Source organism: Lygodium microphyllum, chromosome 23, assembly GCF_053477565.2.
Source record: "Lygodium microphyllum isolate KBCC chromosome 23, Lygodium_microphyllum_v1.1.10, whole genome shotgun sequence".
In the NCBI taxonomy this organism is placed as follows: domain Eukaryota; kingdom Viridiplantae; phylum Streptophyta; class Polypodiopsida; order Schizaeales; family Lygodiaceae; genus Lygodium; species Lygodium microphyllum.
Genome location: NC_141157.1, coordinates 12,899,393 through 12,921,559, shown reverse-complemented (window position 1 = coordinate 12,921,559; position 22,167 = coordinate 12,899,393). Strand labels below are relative to the sequence as shown.

The 22,167-nt window shown below is 38.6% G+C and overlaps 1 protein-coding gene across 1 annotated transcript; it reads left to right on the top strand.

Annotated features, from left to right (window-relative positions):
* The first annotated feature begins 10,600 nt into the window (after positions 1–10,600).
* Positions 10,601–14,354, top strand: LOC148015891 (8-hydroxygeraniol dehydrogenase-like). The gene is made up of 6 exons (XM_087663726.1): positions 10,601–10,882; positions 12,228–12,341; positions 12,477–12,704; positions 13,106–13,391; positions 13,579–13,732; positions 14,041–14,354. The coding sequence occupies exons 1-6, from the start codon at positions 10,806–10,808 to the stop codon at positions 14,241–14,243; spliced, it is 1,062 nt and encodes a 353-aa protein (XP_087519852.1). The 5' UTR covers positions 10,601–10,805; the 3' UTR covers positions 14,244–14,354.
* The last annotated feature ends 7,813 nt before the right edge of the window (positions 14,355–22,167 follow it).

The following is a 22,167-nucleotide window of genomic DNA, read 5'->3' as shown; positions in this document are numbered from 1 at the left end:
GCAAAGCCGAATAAAGTAAAGGGAACAACACCAGTTGATGTAGAGTAGGATGACTGGGATGAGTTGAATGAGCTTGCATGCTCAACCATTGAGGTATCAATTTCTAATTCCTTGTTGTTTAACATTGAATGGTTGGATTCTGCTTATGACATTTGGAAGCGACTGGAAGAATTGTATGCTTAAAAGAGTATTGCAAGTAAAGTCTACTGGTTGAAGAAACTCATGGATTTGCATATGAAAGAGGGTACTACAATGTCTACTCACCTTAGTGAGTTTAACTCCATTTTCAGCCAACTTGCGGCTTTGAAGTTCAATATTGATGATGAGTTTAAAGCTACATTCTTGCTTTGCACTTTTCTAGAGAGCTGAGATACCTTTAGGACTGCTATGAGCAATTCTAATGCTATGCTTTTGTATGATGATGTAGAGAGTGCTCTACTCATGGAAGAAATGAATTGGCAGAACAATGCATCAAGTAAGTCTTCCAGTGCTTTGCATACTAGAGGTAGATCACAACAGAAAGGCAAATCTGATAGCAAGGGATGTAGTAAATCACATAATAAGGATGTTGGATGCCATCACTCTTGAGACTGACTGCTATAAATGGAAGAAAGAGAAAGGGAAGGGCAAGAAGACAAATGATAGCAAGGAAGAGAAAAAAGAGAGTCAACCTGCTAAGAAGAGCAGTGTAAAGATTGAAGAGGTGAATGTAGTTAGCCATGAGAGCGATAGTGGGAATGATGTCCTCTTCATCTCTTCATGTTTCAGTGCACATGCTTTGATAGCCAATGCGGATGATGACATGCACACTTGGGATTTTGGATTCAAGTGCCTCTTTTCATGTCACCCCTCACCGTGAGTGGTTTACCGACTATACAGGAGGTTGACATGGTGTTTTCCATCTTGGGGACAATTATGCATGTGACATTGTAGGCATTGGCAATGTGTAACTATAGTTTTAGCATGGATCTGTCCTCACTCTTCAGAATGTAAGGCATGTACCTCAGCTCAAGAAGAGCTTGATTAGTACTTAATAGCTAGATGACAATGGATTTCATACCACCTTTGTGGCGATGGGAAATGGAAGATCTATAGAGGATCTAGGGTTATTTCCAAAGGCTCAAAGAGTGATACTTTTTATCCTCTCTATGTATCTAGTGTGCATGACCATGTTGTTACTATGACCGAGCAGCCAAGTGTTTCCTTGTAGCATGGCCAGTTAGGACACATGAGTCAAATAGCTATGAAAGTACTTTCTCATTTGGGTTACTTGCCTTGTCTTCATTATGCTGATTTTGAGCACTGTGATCATTGTGTTTATTAAGTATGCATAGGCATCTCATAAAAAGTCTCTTTCACTTAAATCTTTGCCTCTAGAGTAAGTACATTCCGATGTATGTCAGATGCTAGGGTTATCTCTAGGAGGAAAGAAATACTTTGTCACATTTATCGATGATGCTACTCGGAAGATATGGGTTTACCCTATTTATAGCAAGGATGAAGTGCTTGATAGGTTTCAAAAATTCTTGGCATTGGTTGAGAAGTAGACTAATAAGACACTTAAGTGTCTTTGCTCTGACAACGGTGGGGAGTATGTGTCCAAAGCCTTTTAGGAAATTTTTGATAGCAAGGGAATAAAGAGGGAGCTCACTGCCCTTCATAATCCACCCCAAAATGGAGTTCAGAGCGCATGAATCGGGACCATACATGATAAGGTCCATATGATGTTGTCCCATGTTGCATTAACCCATGGCTTTTGGGTAGAGACTATTATGATAACTGTTCATCTAATTAACACGTCATCGAATAGACCTTTGGAGGGGAGAGTCCCTTAGGAAGAGTGGTTGGGCAAGCCACCTTCATATGCTCATTTGCGAGTGTTTGGTTGCGAGGCTTTTGTGCACATAAGGAAAGAAGAGTGCAACAAACTTGAACCAAAGTCCTGTAAATGCATATTCCTAGGATACAGTGATGAGGGTGAGATGTGGTATAGACTTTGGGATCCAGAGAAAAGAAAGATAGTATGCAACAATGACATCATCTTCCGTGAAGATCGCATGCATAAGTAGCCTGAGAAGACTGAGGAAGTTAGGAGGGTTGTTTTTAGGGAGGATGTACCTTTTAGATAGTCAATTTGTGCCTCGTGGAAAGCAACATATACCTGATGTAAATACTCTTGAAAATGCAAGAAATGATACTGAAAATGACCAACAAGGTATTTCCCATGATACACCATAGTTTCAGCTTGAAAACATGCAGTTAGGACAGCCTAAACTATTAGGACAATATGCTGAAATTTTAGGATAGCAACCTGTGCATGCAAAATTGCAGGCCCTTATTTCAGGAGAACTTGTAAATGCAGATTTGCAGGCCCAATAGCTAGAAAATGTTGAGCCTTCTCTCCATAGGTCGACTTGACCATTGAGGTCACTTGACATTTTTGTTCTTGGTGTGCAGTATGCTACATATTATGTCATGGTTACTGACTGTAGTGAGCCGTCAAGCTTCAAGGAAGCAATGACTAGATCGAACAGTAAGAAGTGGTTCAAGGCCATGCTGCCAGAAATGAAATCACTTGATAAGAATGGTACTTGGGACTTGGTGCAGTTGCCTAAAGGGTAGAAAACTCTTCCATGCAAGTGGGTTTACAAGAAGAAGTTCACTTGTGGTTCGTCGCCAAAGTATAAAGCACAATTGGTTACAAAGGGGTACAAGCAGGAACATGGAATTGACTTTGACAAGATCTTCTCTCCCTAGTTAAGATGACTACTCTAAGAACCATTTTGGACTTAGTTGCAGCTAAAGATGTGGAGCCCATATAGATGGATGCAAAGACTACATTCTTACATGGTGATTTGCATGAGGACATATATATGCAGCAGCTTGAAGGTTTTGTTGCTAAAGGCAAAGAGATGAAGGTCTGTAAACTGAAACGGAGTTTGTATGGGCTAAAACAGGCATCGAGGGAATGGTATCATAAGTTTAATACTTTCATGGAGTCTTAGGGCTTTCAGAGAAGTTAAGTTGATCACTGCTTGTACACCAAGAAGACAACAGATGGCAACCTGATTATCTTGGTTTTGTATGTTGATGACATGTTGATTGCTAGCAAGGATACTCATGCCTTGGATTCATTAAAGCAAAGTCTTCATGGCAGCTTTGGCATGAAGGATCTTGATGATGTCAATCACATTCTTGGGATGCGGATACTTAGAGGTAGATCGAAGGGGTTACTCTATCTATCTCAACAAGAGTATGTATCTAAGATTTTGCACCATTTCAATATGGAGGGGGGGAAAGCAATCAAAGTTCCATTACCTCCATATGTGAAACTTAGCGTAGAGGACAACCCTACATTTGATGATGAAAAGGTTGAAATGGCCAAGATTTCATATGCTTCAACCATTGATAGTTTGATGTATGCTATGGTTGCTACACGTATAGACATTGCCTTCGCAGTGGGAGTGGTTAGCAGGTACATGGCAAACCCTGGCAAGAAGCATTGGGAAGTACTGAAAAGTATTATGAGATACCTCAAGGGCACAAAGGATTTGTGCATCTACTTTGGTAAGTAGAAGACATCTATCGTTGGCTTTACGGATGTAAACTATGCTGGACATGCGGACTGCAGGAACTCCACTATAGGGTATGTGTTTAACTTCATAGGGGGATCTGTCTCTTGGATATCCAAGCTACAGAAGTGTGTTGCATTGTCTACTATGGAGGCAAAGTATGTGGTTGCCATTGAGGCATGCAAAGAAGCCTTATGGCTGTCACGTTTGGTTACTAAGCTTGGGATTACTGAGGTTCCTGTCCTTCACTGTGATAGTTTGAGTGCTATCATGTTAGCACGAAACCCTATCTTTCATGCAAAGACAAAATACATATAGTTGAAGTATCATTTCATTAGAGAGGTACTTGACAGCAACATCATTGAGCTTGTCAAGGTGCACACTGATGATAACCCTGCAGACCTTCTCATGAAAGGTCTTCCAACAAAGAGGTTTGCCCATTGCCAGTAGATGATGGGTATTGGATAGGTGTAGTCTCTTCATCTTTGTACATATTTAGGCTTATTTGATTCTTTTCCTCTACCTTTTGGCACATTTCCTTAAGGGGGGAGGTTGTTGGGATAAGGGGCAGTGCTTGTCTAAAATCATTATTGAGTCACACTCTTCAGTACCACAAATCGTGTGTCTCAATCTCTTCTCTCTCTCAACGTGCATCTCTACATAGAAGCTCAATTGCATCTAACTCAACACACAAAAATTTAGAGAAGCGAGATTTGATCTAGGGCATGACCCTACCAATATGAGGTTCCATGTTATGAATTTGGGTGGGTATGAGTGTCTTCTAGGGATGAATTGGCTAATCCCCAATGATGTCCACATCCATTACGGGAAAAGCTAAGTCACATTTTGAAATGCAAAAGAAATTCAAGTGGCTATGCAAGGCAAAGTTGGAAAATTGAATATCTAACTAGCAAAGGCTTTGTTATTATCCAAGGATTAAGAAAAGGGTTACTAGTTTAGTTGATTACCAAGTGTCTAAGTTGAAAGCTGAACGTATCAAGATGCTTGGCAAGCTCCAGCAACTTGACATCCCTCAAATGAAATGGGACTCTATCAGTATGGATTTTGTAGTGGGATTACCTTCAACACAAGGTGGATACAACTAAATTATGGTCATTGTGGACATGTTGACAAAAGTTGCTCATCTTCTCCTAGTTAAGACAAACTATAGGGCTTCAAACATTGCAAGGCTCCTTGTGACGAAGATTTTTAGAATCCATAAGTTACTCAAAGGGATCACTAGTGATCACAATTCCCTCTTTACTTCACATTTTTGGATGAGCCTATTTGAAGCCATTTGGACAATTTTGTTTCAGTAAATCTTACTACCTCCAAATTGATGGCCAAACAGAGTGAGTTAATCAAGTCATTGAGGACATACTTAGGGCATATTGTTGCAGAGAATCTACAGAGCGGATGTAATATCTACCCTTAGTGGAATTTGCCTACAATACATCCTATCATCAGAGCATCAAGATGACCACTTTCTAAGCATTGTATGGGTTACTCCACTGAACTTTTTGGATTCTACCTTAAGGACAAGACATTCAACCAACCAAGGATCAACAAAAGGCCTATGCCAATCTAGGAAGATAAGAGTGAATCTTCAAATAAGGAGATATGGTTTTCCTTCATGTTTTTCCAATTTAGAAGAGTTCCCTATCATTAGGAGAATTCAATAAGCTGAGTCTGAGATACTGTGGACTATAAAATCCTCAAGTGTCTAGGATCTAATGCATATACTGCAACTCCTACAACACTTAAAAATCCATAATATATTCCATGTTAGCTTGTTGAAAGCTCATGTATCTAATCTTGAGTATGTTCATGATGATCAAAAAGTTGTAATGCCAAGCCAAGGAGTCCTTCAACTTCAACTTGACAGAGTGTTTGATGTAAAAGAAAGAGTCCTAAGGAGTAGAACTCTTAGAGAGTACCTTGTCCAAGTGGAAAAACTATCCCAAAGAGGATGCTAGTTGGATTGTCAAGAATGCTTTATGTAATCAGTACCCAAGTTTCTCTTGAGATGAGGAAATATTGATTCCTCTAAGGGGGGAGGGATGTAATATCCTTGATCTATCCCACATGAAAGGGGGCTTGAGGGGGGACTTTTTTCATTTTTCTTGATCATTATTGTCACCTGGCCTTTGCTGTCATATTCCACCTCATCAATTGGAATGATGCCTTTAGTCCATCAAAATGCACCTCAAGGTAGAGAGCTTCAACTTCAAGTCACACTTCACTTGATTTGTGAGCTGCAATCTGACACAATGTACAACAAAATTTGAAGTAATAGAATCATGAGCACATTGCATTGTAAAGATCAAACTATAGCTATTGCCTACTTCTCGATCGTCACCTTTAAGGCCATCATCCACATGATTAACAACCTCAATTTCATCTCCATGCATCATTCTATCAGCCACACCTATAGTTCAACACATGGCTTGACATCCTTACTAGCTTAGCACCTTGATAATGCCAAATCTCATACTTAATGCCAATAGTGATAAGGCTTATGTAACCTTAGAGTATTAAGCCTTTGGGCTTCTAGTTTTTGTTTTGGCAGAGAGAAAAATGAGGATGTTGCAAATAGAGAGAGAGAGAGAGAGAGAGAGAGAGAGAGAGAGAGAGAGAGAGAGAGAGAGAGAGAGAGAGAGAGAGAGAGAGAGAGAGAGAGAGAGAGAGAGAGAGAGAGAGAGAGAGAGAGAGAGAGAGAGAGAGAGGTGGGGGTAAGAGAGATAGAGAGAGATTGGGAGAGAGAGTGAGAAAAGAGTTGATATAGAGATAGAAAGAGGGAGAAAGATTGAGTGGGATAGGGAAAGAGAGAAAGATTGAGTAGGACAAAGGAGTGATAAAGGATAAGAGAAATCAAGAGAAATAGAGGAAGAGATTGAGGAGAAAGGGAAGAGAACAAGAATTGCGAGAGCTTGAGGAGTATTGAAAACTCAAGTAACCCACCATCTTGCATACCTTGTCCATATTGAAGCTTCTTCATCTAGTACGTTTCTCAAAGAACCCCTTTTACGAGCATTCATCTCCCTTGCAAGATCACAAGGTTCCTTACCCCCTTATTGGATCTCATGGAGAACTCCAAAATTCTACAATTCCCCCTCATGTAGATCCCAAAAATAAGATCTATTCTTCCTACCCAAGAAAGTATCTAGCACAAGAAGTTGACATGTTTGAAGTCTCAAGTTTGTCGAAGATCATAGGGCACTAAGTGCACTACAATTTTGTAGAGTTCGTGGGCAAGATATGCTACAACCTCTAGAGAGTACAAGCAATGATGGCTTCAAAGCATAGAAGTGCGAGAGTTGGCCAAAAGGTTGCTCGCACCACCAACGTTGCTCCAAACAAAACCCATGTTCCTTACATTATTACTATGTTATAGGTTATAGTTAGATTGAATGATTTTATAGAGTTAAACTAAAGTAGATAGATTTGTGATATACCCTTTGAATTTGGACACATTATGGTGCACCATCAATCGGTAGGTGGATCCATATTATCTGATACCTAGAGGGGCATTCATAAGGAGCATGCTCCTCAATGATGGGTCAGATCCTAATGGTTGCACACTAACTATTACTTGGTTGTGCATTATCTCATAAGAAATTAGACTTGTTAAATCAATGCATAGAGAAAAGTAAAATATACTAAGAAATGTAAGCAATATGAGATAAAGATTAGTGAATATCCTTTTTCTGCCCGTATGCAAGTAGATCATATCTTTGTTGTATGGGAACGTTAATCCAAATCCATAAATTACCATTGTTGAGGGTTGAATCTCATAAAGGTTATACACTAGAAGATCTATAGGATCGGACCTTCTTTTGAAGATAGATCTACGTATGGTAAGCCTTGCCCTTATCCTATTAAATCTTGTATTATGATAAGGGTAATCTTGATTAGAGAGAAAGTCTACACATTTTATAGACTCCATGCTATTGTATCGAATACACTAGTCTTCTCATTAATACTTTAAAAAATTAAGATCAAGAAATTAGAGCCTAGAGGAAAGTAGGGGATTTGTCTCTCTTTCTACCCTCTTCAGGAAGTACACTTCATGACCTAACAAGAATGTAGGTTAAATTTTTTCTCAAGGAGTTGCGATCTACTCAATCATATCCAAAGGGATTATAGATTTCAACCCAATTGATTGAATCAAAAGGGCCAAAGATCCTTAATTGAGAAAATGAAATTCATTGAAGGATCATTGAATTTTATGACCCTAGAGCTAACAATTGAGAGACTAATTTTCCTTCCAAGGGTTAAGATCACAATGTTATTGGGAGATCACCATCTAGAACAAATCTAAACTATTTTGATTTGCATCCAAAAGATTGTTTGATGCATAATGATGATGCATTAGCAAGATTGTTTGTGCTTGAATTGTACTAAGCTAGGGCTTGTATTTAAATATCAAGAGAAATTTAGAAATGCACTATGCCTCTCCCAAGAATATTTGGGGGAGCCCTTCACCAAGGGGCTATATTTGATGCTCTAGATACTAGGACCTGCTCTGAGAGTGAGAGGTAGCATAGTTAGCTAGGAGATGGCAAGGTGCTAGAGGAACTTTGGCCATAAATCCCTTGAGCATTGGAGACTAGTCTAACCCCTTGTGAGTCCGAGATTGCTTCTCAAAAGGCCCTAATGCTAGCTAAGGGGTAAAATTGGTGGCAATGCCTTCAAGTGAGCCCTATTTTGGAAAAATGTATTGATCTAAATAAATCAATATTGCACAACTAGAATAAAGAAATATTTTCAACTTGTTTTTGTGTCTATATCTAAGATTACATAAAGAAACCTTGTCTTGATGGGATTAATTAAAGAAGCTATTTTTGTATATTACATTGACCATGTTAGATAATTACATTATTAAGAAACTCCATTTTAAATGAAAAGTGGGAGGTTAACGGATCCATCCTATGATAGGGTGGTCTCAGTAAGAGGTTTCCCACAAATGTTAGGTGATTAGATTAGGAGATCAATACATGACTCTTAGGAGATCAATTTTAGAACCAAACTTGTGTCGTTTTAGGGGGTTGGAGTGAGACTTTGCCTCATGGGCAGAGGGCTTGACACATTAGCTCATAAAACCTTCTTTTCCACTCTCTTTGAACCAAGTGCGACATAGGTCCACTTCATTTCTCACTTTGGTTTGGGATGAATGGAGCAAGCAATCACTTGTGACTGATACTAGGCAATTACTTGTGACTAATAGTAGTAATAATAAGTGGTCGCTTGCTTCATTTATCCCAAACCAAAGTGAGAATCGAGGAAGACATGTGTCACACTTAGTTCAAAGAGAATGAGAAAGGAGGCTAGGCGAGCTAATGTGTCAAGCCCTTTTCCCATGAGGCTAATGTGTTAAGACTTTGCCTCATGGATAGAGGCCTTAACACATCAGCAGATTTTGATTCTTCTTACTTTTTTCCTAGTTCAATTATGGAAAATTTTGGAAAATAGGTAATGTAAAGAGAATGTTATGGGAATCTTCAAGAATTTTTTTAGAAAAAATATGCAACTTACCCAAAAGGTTCATAAAACTTCTCTTCTTATTCACATTTGACCCTACCAAGTTAGGACATCACATGGTGGGGGGACTTGCTTGAGCTGCTGTACCAAATACACACCGTGCACATAAGAGGAAGCTTAGTCAATGGCACAAGAAGAGAGATGGAGGCCAACATGTTTTCTTGCTTGTTTGTCATAACGTAGGCCAAATAGAAAACGATGAAGGTCGTGATGTTCAAGATCGTGAGGCGTATCTTAATTAGCGTATCCCATGTCCTTGCTCTCAATGCAAGCTGGCAATTAGACAAAAACGTTGATTGTCTATTGAATACGTACGATGCTTCAATGAGTTTCAATTGGAGATCATTGATCAAGTGATCTCAGACTTTGAGCAAATGGTAAGAAAAGCGTATATCAATCATGCATTGTATTCGCAAACTAATTGAATATCATATACAAAAACATTGGATGTGGCCATAAAATTTATTACAAGGAGGTGACGTCTCATCCCAAGGAGGATTGCATCTATTGCGGCCAATTAGAAGAGTTTGTGGGCATTCGATGGATGGAGTGTCTGAACCAATCCACCACTTGGAAGGCACTACCCAGTCTATATTGTTAATACTAGAGGAGACATGCAGCGTTTCAAACTTTCCTACAATCTTAGAGCCTGAGATGGAGGCAATGATCGAGGCATTGATGTCCATGGATGCCGAGACACCTAATTTACTTAGAGAGGAAGCATTCATACCATTATATGATGGGTGCCGAGTATCTCACCTGAAGACGTTGCTTGCACTTAGTGTACAAGCAAAATATTGGTGGAGCGATGGGAGTGTAATCGAGTTGTTCAGGTACCTTCTACGTACGTTTCGTTGATTTCTTTTTGGCACCATTATAAAAAATAATTGTGCTTTTTCAAGGTATTTTATGATTTCTTTTCAGGTTGCTAAAGTATCATATATTGCTACTTGTAAATACCATGCTTGACTCTCGTGATAATGCGCAACATGTTTTATGAAAGCTTGGCATGCATAGGCTCGAGGATGGATTCTTCGTCTTCTCTTCGCAATGGCGGCTCCTCTTTGCTCTTCGTGCACTTCCTCCTCTTCTTCGCGAACGGTGATGGCGGCGGTGAGAAGCTCTCATTCTCTCTCATTCTCTCTCATTCTCTCCCTCTCCCTCCCAAACACACGATCTATTTTGCTCGTTGCGACAAAATACTGTGCTCGAAGTTCGACCCATTTTTTTTATTTGAGTACTGTTGCTATTTGCATCGCATTTGCGACGTAACTAGTGACGCCGCTAATATGCACGGAACTGCCCGTCGCTATTCCCCTATATCTTTGTATTGTTTTTTTTGACAAAGCAAAATATCCACATATTTTCAAAGCAAAGTAAATTAATTAATTAAAGTTAACATAAAATAAATGTTTTTGGGACATCCATCACCTTGTCACCGCACTATTGTATAAGTAAAGAGCAATAATGCTTACAAACGGAAAGTCCTAGAATTATACGCCCAGTCAAACGTCAGGATCATACAGAACCTGCTGACGAAGGCTTCATTGAGAGAGACCATAGCTAGTGAAGCTGACTATTCCGCTTTCCGCTTGCAGGTCACCCATTTCTCCAGCTCGTAGTACTGACACCTTCATACTCAATTTACAAGCACAGGCGGACAACTGCACTACTACACAGAAAATCAGTTGTATGGCTGCACACAGGGTCGTTGGCTATGCAGCTCAAGACGAGTCAGGCCACCTCTCCCCTTTCGAGTTCACTCGAAGGTAAAACGCATATTATAATTGTCTCAATCTCAGGCAATGAGTAATAATATCGGAGCATAAGAACTAGCTGCTGCGCTATTTTATTGATTAGTGCTAATTTGTAGCTGATAGGCAATAATTATGGTCGAAGAAACCATTACATATGCACGGCATCTTGAAAAATAGCTCATTCTTTTCACTCAGGATGTGTACTCTCTTAGGAGGGGCTGGTTGAGAAACCTCAAACGATGTTGTTCCCCTCACTTTGGACTGAAATATGTGAATCCTTCACTGAGCAAAGTCCAATAGTGTCTAAGATGGAGTTGGGGCTCACAATTGGATGGATAAGCTGATTGGAACAAAATTCACATTGCAGGTCTAAGGGCTTGGATGTGATTATAGCTATCGTCAATAGCTGGAGGGAGATCATTGGCCTAGCAAACTGGGTGGGGGACAAAATAGGAGGTGTCTCCCTTCCCGGCTGAGAGACAAACCCAAGCTAGCAACCAAGATAACAGCAAAGGGTGTCAAGGTGTGGCTAGATCTTTGGATCCATGTGGGCTGTGCATGAAAGGAGAGGCAGAGACAAAGGATGAATTAAGTTTCATGGATAGATAATGCTCATAAGCTCAATAGCAGGGAAGCCTTCAAGCAACAGGGCAGACGTTTTATACTCAAGTTGAAGGAGAGTTGGTCATGCTTTCTGAATGATCCGGCCTGGATGTGCACTAGGATATGGCTGTCCTCACTGTCGAACAATGGAGGGCACTGTTTGAAAAACTCCCAACCAAAAAGATGATTGGGAAGTATAGGCAAATTAGTCCAGCATGTTTCTTTTGTGGCTACAAAGAAGATGTCTACCATCTGTTCTGAGACTGCAGACATGTTAGGAAAATATGTAAAGGTTTTGAGAAGACAATGAGTAAAGCTGCTTTTCACAGCACAGCCAGACGTTGCTAGTAGACAGAGGCAGCATGAATTGTGAGAGCTGAAGGCTTTGGACAGTGATAAGAGTAGTTATGAAAAACATATTATCGATAAGAAATAATAGGATCAGAGGGGTTGCAAAGTTTTGCAAGGAGGACAAAGAAAATGGTTTTGACAAAGTGACTTAAAGAGGTAAAAGGGGTATTCAATGTCAAAAACCAGCTCATAGGATAGCTGCTAAGATGTTCAGCAAATTTTGAAAACTCTGCTCGGATGCTATACATTTTTCTGTTCTTATTAATATAAATGGCCACATTTCAAAACTGAAAGAATAATATATAATTATGTCTAGTACTTTTTTCTCAGGAGGATATTTGTGATTCAACAAATCATATATTGTAATGCTTCTGATCATGAATCTCTGTGTGTGTGTGTGCAGACCCACCGGAGATGAGGATGTTGCATTCAAGATCACCCACTGTGGGATATGCCATACTGATCTGCATCAAATTCGCAATGAGTGGAAGCGTTCAAACTATCCCATGGTACCAGGGTATGTAATTATTTATTGAAGCTGGTCTGATCTAGTCTGCATTAGCGATGTTGTGATCATGTGATGCCTGGTTTAATCAGGTCTAATCAAAATTTACATTAACTTGCTGTTGTCAAATTGTGCTTGAATTGGCAGGCATGAGGTTGTTGGGATTGTGACTGAGGTCGGGTCCAAGGTGAAGGGCATCAAGGAGGGGGACCATGTCGGAGTGGGTTGTGTGGTGGGCTCTTGTGGCAATTGTGATGCCTGCCATAAAGCCCAGGAGCAGTATTGTGAGGGCATGATATTCACATATAATGGTGTTTACTATGATGACACTGCAACCCAGGGTGGTTTCTCGACTCTCATGGTTGCAGACCAAAAGTAAGTTGTCAATATGCTCCTAGATATGTAGTGATTTTATTAGCTTTTCAAGATCATTGTCATCTTACAATGTGTCCTTGCTCTGGAAATTCTGAATTTGATCTTCTTACAAGGCACTCTTATTTCTTTGGACCACTACAAAGGCTGGACATACACCGATTGTTCAGTGTAATAAAGCCAAATTAGCTTACATCAGTCATTGTCCTACATGCAATAAATAATGCTAGGCTCTGTCAAAAACTGCACAAGCAGTCACTCTGTTAATCATGTAATGTTGAGGTTGATTTTATCTTTAGGAGTACTGAAGACTAAACTGCAGTTGCGATGTCGTGATGTCGTGTATGCAGAGAGCACTGATATGGTGTGCTGATTATAATAAACAACAAATTTGGGTGTTGCAGATTTGTGTTTCATATACCCCCAAACCTGCCTTTGGATAGTGCAGCTCCTCTTTTAGTTGCTGGCATTACTGTATACAGCCCCATGAAGTACTTTGGGATGACTGAGAGGGGGAAAAGGCTTGGTGTGGTTGGGCTGGGGGGAGTGGGCCACTTGGCAGTCAAGTTTGGCAAGGCTTTTGGTCTGCATGTGACCGTGATTAGCACATCCCCAAACAAGGAGGAGGAGGCCAAGAAGTCACTGGGTGCTGACCACTTCATAGTAAGCAAAGATCCACACCAAATGAAGGTAAATGGAATATGAATAATGCACATACAATTCCAATCAATTCGTTCTGAATATTTCTTCCTTTGTATGAATATATTTGGTGGTTGATGTCTGTTTCTTTTGTCACAAGTTGTATTAACGAGTCTGATGATTGATATCACAGTTTTGAGGCCTTTCATGAACATTGTGTTTATGATCAATATTACAGCAAGCAGCGAAAACCTTGGATTACATCATCAACACAGTGTCTGTAACACACCCTTTAGAGCACCTGTTAGACCTTCTCAAAGTCAATGGGAAGATGGTTTTGGTTGGTGCACCAGAGAAAGCTCTACAATTGCAGCCCCAGGCAGTAATTTTTGGTGAGTTATATATAAATATAAATATATATCAGTTACATCTATCCAGCTGGCATTATTGCAATACAGTTTCTCTTGTTGTGAATTGTGATTCCTGTAAGTTTGAGGAGCTTATTAATGGAGATTGATGAATAAACAAGTACTGATCATCAAACCATTGACTATTCAGGATCATGTGGAAGACAAGTAAATATTAAGTATGATTTATATATTCGGCAGCCACATTGATGATGATAATGAGGATGCAGATACTGATGATGGAGTAATATTGATGTGGTGCCTGCTTATATATGTGTGTGTAATTTTGTCAGGACGCAAGTTTGTGGGTGGTAGCTTGGTCGGGGGCACGGCTGAGACACAGGAGATGCTAGACTTCTGTGGGGCGCATGGCATCACCAGCACTATTGAGAAGATCCCCATTGACTATGTCAACACTGCCATGGACAGGCTTGAGCGAGGGGACGTCAGATATCGCTTTGTCATTGATATTGCCCAGACCCTAACTGATAATTGACCGCAGCTTATAATTAGCCAATGTATTCACCAGTACATCAGATAAGGTCCGATCCCTTGTATATTCTTAATATTGCGGCTCAATATTTTTGCATCTGATTGGTGATCATAAGCTGAGCTAATTTGATAGTAGGAAGCATAAGCAATTTGGTAGCTAGTAAGTATCCTGGTCCCTTACTAATCCAGAAGGTGCCACTTTAGTAGTGATAGCCGTCGACCTGTGATTGGCGATAACTAGCAAGTTTGATAGCTACTAGTCATGGGGACAAAGCAAACAGTTGATTGGTAGCTACCGCAAATGGTTACTGGCCAAAAGTAGAGTGGTAGCTACCAGACTAGAATTTGCTACCAGAAGGGTGGTATCTAACGAGCAGACTGATAGCTTTGAGTGATAGGTAAGTAGTAGTAGTAGTAGTAGAAGGCTGGTAGCTACTGGGAATTGCTACTAGCCAGTAGTAAGATTGGTAGCTACTAGACTGCTTCAGTGTGCTATCAAACTGCTGGTATAAAATAAGGAAACTGGTAGCTACCAGTCATGGGTACCAAGCACAAAACATATCGGTAGCCCTCTTGGTAACATACTGAAGCAGACTTGCAGCTAGTAGTCTGCATGGGTAGTAAGGAACAACAGATTGGTAGGTAAAACATGCCTACTAGTAACTACCACACGCGAGAAAATGTTTTTCCTGCGTCGTAGCTGCATAGTAGCAGTTACCATGTGAAACAATGTCTTTTCTGCTTTCATTGGAAGGCAGCATCTTCATATCTCTACTTTCACTCATACCGAGAAGAAGCAGCCTTGTAGCTAATACTACACATATAGAAAAGGAAAGTAGGGTAGCTTTATGCTAAAAGATCAACAACTCGAAGGTTCATGAGGAAGCTAAAACATGAAAACCGATTTTAGAACCAAGTTCTCACGTTGATGGAAAATAATCCATGAGAACGGTATCGCTGTAGGCAGGATACAGAGCAACACATGCGCATACTTGTTCAAGTCTGCATTGCACATAAAAACTCAATACTAAAATGGTTCACAAGAAAACTAAGATGAAAATCAAACAAGAAGAGAATATTCATAAGAAAACCGTAAGATCAAAACTAGAACAAGACACAAAAACACTGTTTACTGTAAGAGGGATATTAGAACAAGACAGGCACATACAGTTGAAACTTGCATTGCAAATTAAGCAACTCTACATCGGAAATATTCAACAATCAATAATTTGATATGGGCCTACCTTATTTTGTTTTTAGTAATGTTCTTCGTTACAAGTATGTTGATTATATCCATGATTAACAAATGTCTAGATTAAGCAAAACAGGTTTGCTATCTATGGAGGGCTTCGAGGTTCCCAATGTACTCCATAAATTAACAAATGTTTAGAGCAAGCAAAACATGTTTGGTATGTATGGAGGACTTATTTAGCTGAAGTATTGGTATTACCCTGGTGATATTGGCAATGTCTAATTACATGGTTACTCTTCGAGCATGAGTTGCTAGGCAAAGGGTAGGTGCTAGCAAGCTTTAAGGAGTTAGAAGTTGCAAGCAATTTTATAAGCCAAGAACATAAATTTTAATACAAATATATGCATATTTGCCTTGGATCTTTGTGTTTCAATTTTTTCACAATTAGACTAATCCTTTGAGGGATTCCAAATACATTTATGTTTGCTGTTACCAATCAAAATTATGTTCTTCACTTGGAAATTCCCATTGAAGATTAGTTTTTTGGCTCCCTTTGAAATGCCCATTTAGAGTTCAACTTGCACACAAGAGACAAGTTATGTCCACAAACATAGGGGTATGGAACATCTAATTCATTTCCTAGCTGTAGACCCAAACAGGCTCTCTCTTGAGCTTGGGAGCTAGTAGTTGGTTGGGTCATGACTATGTCTTAAGCATTGGCATTCCATATCACTAGTCCACACTATCTCAATGTATAGATGTATCGGCCTACAATTGTAGTTATGAAGTGACTTAGTGTAAGTGCACTAAGCAAACTTTAAGGTTAGGGAAGTTGAGCCTTATTAATGTGACTCAAGGCCCTATTATGCACACCATTTTATCTTATACTAGCTAGCAAGTTGAAGCTTTGATACTAATGAAATGTCTACCTAGGATCCAATGTGCATATGCAACATGACAAGCTATACCAATGAATATATAAGTAATGGATATTAGACTCATCTCCTAGCCATAAGAGCCGAATGGGCTCACTTTTGAGCTTGAAAGCTAGTAGCTAACTGAGTAGATCATATTCCAAGAGTTGACACCCCCTATCCTAGGTTGCACCATCCTAGTGTATGGATGTATGAGCTTATGGACTAAGTCCAAGAGTGGTGATCATAGAATGATGTGCACAATAGGGCCTTGAGTCTTATATATAGGACTCTATTGCCCTAACCTTGAAGTGACCTTAGTTTACACTAAGTTACTTCATAACCATGTGACCAATGCTACTAGCGCCCATTCTAGATGTCCAAGATATAACCACCTCTCATTGTTCAATATATAACTTGCAAGTCATTTGTCATAGTAGGATGTATAAGAACATCTTAGCAACAAATAGAGGATATAGTGAATTGGGGTTAAGTTCATCTTACAAGAGAAACATTGCACTCAAAATCACATGTAGTGATATTCTTTTTCTTTGATTTTGCACATTCAATAGAGTGTGAACAAGGAAAGAACTTCTATTTTGCAAATTTCCAAACTCTTGCATGGTAGACATCCTTGCCATAAACTTTGATTTCCTTTTTAGGAACAAGCAAATGTTATTCTGAGCTTTATTCTCTACTTATTATTAGAAGTGGTGCTACCATCAAAGGTATCTGCAACATTTGGCTTGCAAATAACTAGGTTATCTTCTTCCACTTAATTTGTATATCCACTTTCTTTCCACATCCTTGAACTCTAGGCTTAATACACCATAATTGCTAAATAAAACGTGATGCATATTAGTATTAATGAAGAACTAAATCTCTAATCACTTTGCAATGATATTTCTACATTTTTTAATGGACACATTATGGTTATCTTTTACCTTTCCAAACAACACTAGAAACATATGATATTAACATTCTAGTCATGTCATTAACATACAAAAATGGCCATTATGTCTTACCATACATAGAATTTGTGAATGTGCTTGAGGGTGTTGGATAAGAGTTTATATTTTTGGGAGACTCAAGCTTCTACACTCATTATAGTAATAATTATTTAAAGTTAGAATTATCAAAATGGTAGAGAGATACAAATGAGCTGAAGTAGTTGTACTTGTTATGAGCACGAGGAGTGCTCTTTGAGAGCGAGGAGATTGCTCTTACAACTTAGAAGAGAACTTGAAAAGAAATTGAAGTAGAACTTGATTGCGAGATGACTCGATTACAAGAGAACTTGATTGCAAGATAACTTGATCACAAAAGGACCAGGAGGAATATAGAGGAGTCCTTTATAATAGAGCAGCCCATCAATGTCATGGTAACCCCTTTGAGTTTGCTCTTGGCCTTGATATAATTGTCTCCTTATGTCCTGAGTGAATGAGTTTTTTTTAATTTCTTCTTGATCTTTGATAAGAATCCAAAGTCTTCAGGGGCTTTGCTAATGACTTCACTTAACTTCGGTTGCTTAGGTTTTAGGATTACTAAATTTTGTTGATCATGGGCTTCATCACCTTTCCTTTTGGTGCCAGGTAGGATCTTTGAGATAAAGCATCTGCCTTTCCTTGTTTGTGTCCAAGCCTATAGCTAATGATGCAGCCAAATCTGGATAAGAAGCTGCTCCATCTTGCTTGACAATGATTCAAGACACGAGAAGTTATAAAATATTCTAGATTGTTGTGGTTTGCATAGATAGTGATCTTATGAGGGGCACCTTCAAGTAGGCATCACCATGTCTCCAAGGAGTCCATAATAGCTAGAAGTTTTTTATCATGAATTTCATGGTTGATTTTTGCAAATGAAAAATTTCTTGAGTGGAAAGCTACTGGATAAACCTGATTGTCATCACTGGTTTGTGATAGAATAGCTCCAAGTGCAAAACTTGAGGTATTTGTCTCTATAATAAAGGGCTTCAATGAATCTACATGGATGAGAATGGGTGTTGAGGTGAAGGCTTGCCTTAATATTTGAAAAGCTTGTTCAACCTTTTGATTCCATACAACCTTGTCCTTTCTAGTTAGTTTGGTTAAAGGGGCAACAATATCAAAGTAATCCTTAATAAAAATTTGTAAATCCCAAATAACATTGAACATCTTGCATAAATGAAGGAATGTCCCATTCTAGAATAGTTTGTACCTTCTTAGAGTCCATAGAAATTTCCTTCTCAGAAATGACTTACCTAAAAAACTTAACTCCAGTTTGATGGAAATAATACTTTTCTACCTTTGCATACAAGCCTAATTCCTGCAATTTATTTAAGATATTTTAACGTGATGCTCATACTTCTCTTGGTTCTTGGAAAAGATCAATATATAATCCAAATAGATCACAATAAAGTCATCTGAGTATTCTCGAAAGATATCATTCATCATATGTTGGAAAATTACTAGAGCATTCGCGAGGCCAAATGGCATGACAACACATTTAAAAATTTCATACCTTGTGCAAAAGTTCGTCTTTCATTTATCACCTTCCTTTATCATGATAATATTATAAGCACCATGAAAATCTATCTTGGTGAAGACTTTGGCTTTTCCAAGTTGTTCAAGGATTTTTGGAATCAAGGAAAGAGGGTACTGATTATTGATAGTAATCTTATTGAGCCCTCTATAATCTACACACATATGGAGGGATCCATCTTTTTTCTTAATAAATAGAATTGGAGCACCCATTAGAGATTTTGCATGATATATGAATCCCTTGGCAAGAATCTCGTCAATATATTTCTGTGACGTACCCACTTTAAGACATCCTCAATGGCACAATTTGGTGGTCCATTGAGATATTTTTGTAGGCGATGCTGCTCGGTACTCTTTTGAATATCACGAGGTTTGCTACCTAGACTCTCTCGAGTCCACTTCACAATGGAATGTCTTGATCATTCCTACAAGAATTGACTTGAATTTTGGGTTCTAGGTAAACTAAAATCACCTAAGACATTAATTAGGTTCAGTCTTCGAATAACTGCTTGTGCTAGATTGTTTGAACCAAAGTTGACTTGTATTACACTTGATTCAAAGAGAGTGAGAAATGAGGGGGAGTATGAGTCTGTTGACCCTTCCTTGTAGGCCAAATTCTCACTATGTTCCCCTTAAACGATACATAGTTGAGGTGTTAAGTGATTCTATTTGGCCAAAGTTCCCTATACTATACACATTAAAAATGTAAAGAAGCTCTTGGCTTATTGAAACCTTCTTGCCTTAGGGAAGTTTTTAAAGGAATCTCATCTTCTCTCTTTCCTTGGTTGGATAGTTTTAGTTATCTACCTACCTAACACATTTATGTTGTATAAATAAAAATAGCTTCCTTAATTAGTCCTTTTAGTCATTGTGTTCATTTACATAACTTATGACGCAATACACAAACAATGATAATAATCCTTCGGAATACAACTTCTCTATTTATTAGCGAAAGTTATACAAGTGTTCACCTTTTGTGCATGCGGAATAATAACCCGAAGGTCTTTATTCTACCAAGATTTCTTCCCTTAACTAGTACCAGGGCCCTCAGGAAGTCCATACTGAGTCATGCGTGGGTTTGGATAGTTCCTAGAAACCTAAGAGTTTACTAGCAAGAGCCCCCTTGGTACCCTAAACTCCTCCTACCCAAGGATTCCCTATGGAGTGACCTCTCACCATCGAGGTTGGTTCAAACCCTCCGACGTGGCAAAACCAATCCTTATTGGTCAAGGATTCCATAACTAGCTTTGGGGGAGGTCTAACACACTTACCTTTTATCTTGTTATAAATTTGGCACATTAGGGTTTTGATTAGTTTAATCAAACCTCCTAAGTGCATCAAGTACAGTTGTATCCACCATTTGCAAGAACAAGCAATTCTTGTTAATAAATATTTCCACACAAATAGGGAGGAAATTAGAGTAAGATTTTAACCTAGGGCAATTCTTTTTAACTTGATCGATTCCATTCTTGGATTTTTCTAGGTTCCCCTTGAAATCTCAATTCTAATTAGTTTTATTCGTTGGATCTTTCCTAAGTTATTATTAATTTTTCTAACTTTTCTTGATCTTTGCTGGCAATCTTTCTTGATTTTTCTAGGTTCCCCTTGAAATCTCAATTCTAATTAGTTTTCTTCGTTGGATCTTTCCTAAGTTATTATTAATTTTTCTAACTTTTCTTGATCTTTGCTCGCAATCTTTCTTGATTCTTTATTGAAGGTTGGTTGATTGACCTTATTACAAGTCTTGATTATTTTTCTAGACTTCTATGTGTTAGGATGTGGCTAAGATTTGTCTTAACTTGTGGAAGTTAGGTTGGAAACCTTGGAATCTTGATTTTTATCTTGGAAGCTATATAACTTAACAATGCGAGTATTTTCCATAGGAATTTGAGGCTTTTATTTTCTCAAAAGAGAATCATATCAAATTTTTGATTGCTTATGAGAACGAGGGTTCGTACTTCACCTTGTTATGTTGAAAAAATGAGTCGATTGGAATATCCTAGGCTTCTAATGGTTATGTATGCACTTTAATAATTTTGAATTAACTAATAATAGTGGGATTTTTCTTTATCAAAGAGGGATACTTTTACTCAATGAAATTAATGACCTACTTTTAACCAATTTAATTCACTTTTTTCCATATTTACATGATTTGTAAATGTTAAAGAAAAATATTCTTAATGCAATTACTTGACCCCTAATTTTTGCTAAAATTTGCTATGGATTTTTCTAATGAACACTTTTGAATTAAAAATTGATTAATTTGATGCACTTTGCTTATATGTAGCTAAAGTAAGATCTAATTTGATGCATATGATGTCGTGCAATTTATCCTACCTTACAAGATTTAAAAATCTAAATTAATTGTTCCTACTTCACTCTAATAGTCCTTTCTTGTCAAGGTTTTTAACTTGCCTAAGTTGCAAAATATAAATTTCTATTTAAAATTTGGAAGAACATTCGATAAGCCTATGGAAGGAATACGGGATGGTATTGCATGAGATGCTGTGTTGTCCATGCTTGCAATTGCATTTGTAACTCCCATGTTCACTGCTCTAGAGTATTGTCTCTTTGGAATCATTACAAATAGAGCCCTTGTATGCTAGCCTTCTAAGCTTTGTCGACCTTAAAAATATGATTGGAAACCTCGAGCTTCTAGTGATACTCATTTACACGATGGTTATTGATGATGATGGTCTCTACTTGCTCTTCTATTCCCTTATTACTCCCTCTCTTCCTCTTCTATCTCCCTTCTTCTCCTACTCTCTTCCCATTATGCTTCCCTTTCTCTTCCTTTCTACCTCATCCTTCTTCTCTTCTCTTTCTCCTATTCTCCTTTATTATTATTATTATTATTCACTCCTACCTTCTCCTTCTCCTTCTCCTTCTTCTCTTTCTCTCACTCCTCTTTCCTCCTACCTTCCCCTTCTTCTTCTCTTCCTCTCACTCCTCTTATCTTCTTCCCTTGTCCTCTGTGTGTGTGAGCAACAATCAGCACACAAGAAAAAAACTAGACTTATTGAGCCCTTGGTGAAGGCTTTTATAGGCCTTAGCTCTAAGGCTAATGCTCATGATATTGGCCATCACCTACTCAAAGTCATCTCCTTCTTGTCAATTACAAGGTTTTTTGTGTGGTGCATGGTGACCTTTGATATTATCATTGAGCATGATAGTGATGATTCAGATTATTATACATGTGGCGAGGATTGATGTCATTGAGTAGCAAGTGTTATTTCTTTCAATGGGTGGTGGTGATGTGAACAATGGTGGCTTGGAGGGTATCACTAGGAGAGAGACGGCGAA